Source organism: Prosopis cineraria, unplaced genomic scaffold, assembly GCF_029017545.1.
Source record: "Prosopis cineraria cultivar Desert tree isolate PC_DT_omini unplaced genomic scaffold, ASM2901754v1 PC8, whole genome shotgun sequence".
Classification (NCBI taxonomy): domain Eukaryota; kingdom Viridiplantae; phylum Streptophyta; class Magnoliopsida; order Fabales; family Fabaceae; genus Prosopis; species Prosopis cineraria.
Window position 1 is genome coordinate 7,378,685 of NW_026555339.1, and position 3,036 is coordinate 7,381,720.

General features: G+C 37.4%; 1 protein-coding gene across 1 annotated transcript; it reads right to left on the reverse strand.

Moving 5' to 3' along the window:
• Positions 1–225: 225 nt before the first annotated feature.
• LOC129317753 (ethylene-responsive transcription factor 3-like) lies at positions 226–1,676 on the reverse strand. Its single transcript, XM_054962120.1, has one exon. It carries the CDS (start codon positions 1,382–1,384, stop codon positions 698–700), a length of 687 nt encoding a protein of 228 aa, XP_054818095.1. The 5' UTR covers positions 1,385–1,676; the 3' UTR covers positions 226–697.
• Positions 1,677–3,036: the final 1,360 nt, after the last annotated feature.

Here is a 3,036-nt window from a genome sequence, read left to right on the forward strand (position 1 = left end):
GAAATTCAATTTCTGGGTTGGTTAGGAAGATTATTCAAATCAAGAAGAAAAACCCCTTAAATGAACAAAAATTCAAAAGGGCATCAATAAAGCTGTATTTCCCCCAACCCCGTCTACTCTGAGACACCCATTAACACCAACCAAACATCTGTTGAATCCGTTGAGAATAATAAATATTACCATCTATCTCATCATACCATTAAGCCATAGTAAAGATCAGAGGGGAAAATGAAACCAAACCAGTAATGGAATCTATTTTCAAGGTATTGCAAGAGATAGAAGCAATTTGAGTAACAGCTAATTCTAACTTTCTTAACTCGTAGCATTTATATATACATACTGATAGCAAGACAAGAACCAGATGAAAATGCGACATGAACACCCACATTGGACATTGGATATGCCAACTACAAACCCTAATCCATAAAATTCTTGAGTGACATAAAGATCGTGACATTTTTTTTCATTGTTTTTTCATCTTTTTGAAGAGAAAGTGGAAGAGAATTGATCGATACCCCTGTTGGAACACCGTGGCTGAAGATTACACTCACAGAATTAAGATCATACCATCATAATCTCATGTCTGATCATCATCTTTTTTTCTTCTTTTTTTTGGTATTTTTTCCGCATAAAAAAAGGGGAACAAAAATACAAGGGTAAAGAAAAAAAATGAAGAATCATAATCTTTGATTCGAGATCAGAGGCAGAGAGCGGTACAGTGAAGATCTTCACCCGCCACGTTCGCGATATCCAACGGTGGGAAGTTGAGGTCGAAGGGCAACGGTTGACGGAAAGAAGATGACGCGAAATCGGCGACTTCGCCGTCGCCGTCGATCACCGAAGACGACGAATCGCAGTCGCTATGGCAGTCCTCTGGCATGACGGGCGGCGTCCGGGGGTATCTCCGGTTTGCCGCAGTCGGAGCCGTCGTGGACGGTGGCCGTGGCCCGCTGAAGGATGTACTACTCATGCTACTGGTGGCAGGTCTCTGGGGATTAATCTGGTGCTCCTGAAAACCATTGTTCCCGTACAACCGGTGATCCAAGACGTCGTCGTTGACATTGGGGTTGGTGGTGGGGTAGCAGAACGGCGAAAATGAAGAAGGGGAGAGAGGGAAATTGGTCTTGGCCTTGGGTCCACGGAGGGCTATCGCGGCGGCATCGTAGGCTCGAGCCGCTTCCTCGGCGGAGTCGAAGGTGCCCAGCCAGACACGAGCTTTCTTCATGGGGTCTCTGATCTCGGCGGCAAATCTACCCCACGGTCTCTTCCTCACGCCCCGGTACCTTGGCTCTTTTAAAACAGCCCTTGAACCGGATCCATTGAGTTCCGCCGCCGCCGCCGCCGCCGCCTGTTTAACAGCGGCGGCTCCTCTAGCCCTCGTCATGTTCTCCAAGAATCCTCCTCAGAAAACAAAGAAGAAAAAAACTCCGGAGGGAGATAAACTGGAAGCAGACAAGCAGGATCACCGATCAAGAAAAGAAAGGCAATCTCAGGCCTGTGGGTGGTTCAATCGGAGAAGGGCATTTCAATCTCTGAAGTATTTAAAGGAAATAAGAATGGGATTGTTGAGAGATTGGAAATTATGGCGAGGAAAAGAAAAAGGTAAAGGGGGGATAGAAGGAAATGGTTGGAAGGAGAAAGACAGACAGGAAGGCACACAACACCTCAACGGCACCATCATCTTCCGCACACACAAATATAAATAAAAATAAAAGAAGCATTTTTATTATTATGAAAAATCATTTAATTTTAATTTTTAAAAAAAAAGTAAGCGAAAATGAAAGGGTACGTTCTTCGCTCTGACCGGACCTGTGGGTTCTTCTCTCTCCCTGTGGCTCCAATGGCTCCTCCATCCTCCTCTCTCTCTCGTCAATTAAAAAAAATTAAAAATTAGGCTAAATCTGTGGGGAATATGAGCCCAGCCAAAATTAAACAAAAATCCATTTAAATACGCAAACGACAGTAAGGGACGATGAATCGAGATAATTATTCTAAAATCTCGAGTTTCTTTTTCGACATATCCTCAAATCACAATATAAATCATTTTTTTAATTTTAATTAGTCTAAAATATAAAATATTATATATTCTTATGTATTATATATTTTTTAATGACGTCCTTTTTATTAAGTAATTAATGATAATGATAACGATAATGATAATATTTTAAATAAGTCAAATGTTGCATTTATTATAGGCAAAAATAAGATTAGAAAGATGTGTAAAATTTTATAAAATCAAGATTTTAATTAATTTTTTAATAAATATAAATTAATTAATAATGATTTATACTATGATTCGGAGAGAGTAACTTTTTTAAGAAATTATCATATTGCCCACATACTTCTAAATTATTCGCTAAAATGAAGTATTTATTGCATTGATCATCGTAGTTATTCAGTTTTCAGAATCAGTAAATTTGTAGACTTGTAAATAAATTTGAAAAAAATTAATTGCCACTAGGTAAGGGCCCTTTGTCTTTCGTTGAAAAAAAAAATAGTAATGCCTTAACCATTATAATCATTTGGCTACAGCCTACAGCGACCAACAAATTTGTGGACTTACAAAATGAGTTTTGAAAAGTTAGTTGTCTCTAGTTGAGTTTTTTTTTTTTTTTTTGATGAGTCATGGAAATAAAGCAGATATTGTTTTAATTGTTATAGTCATTAAGTTTTAGGAACTAATGAACTTGTAGTTTGGTAAAGTAAATTGGAAATTGTCACTGGCTTAGTTTTTTTTCCCCTATCATTCCCCAAAACAGAGTAATCATTACATTAACTATTATAGTCATTCAGCTTGATAAATAATTTTCAAGTCACCAAAGCTATAGTTGGTGATTGGCTATGGTGAATTTTTTTTTTTAATCTCTGCAAATGGTAATTTTCCGGTGTTAAAAAAATTATTCTTTAATGTTATACGGTGCCTTAAGCAAAATTACTTTTAATCAGATAACATCCGTCAATAATAAAAAATATGTTATCTTAGTAAGGCTATGAATTTAATATAAGAAAAATGATGATAAAATCTTTTTGAATTAT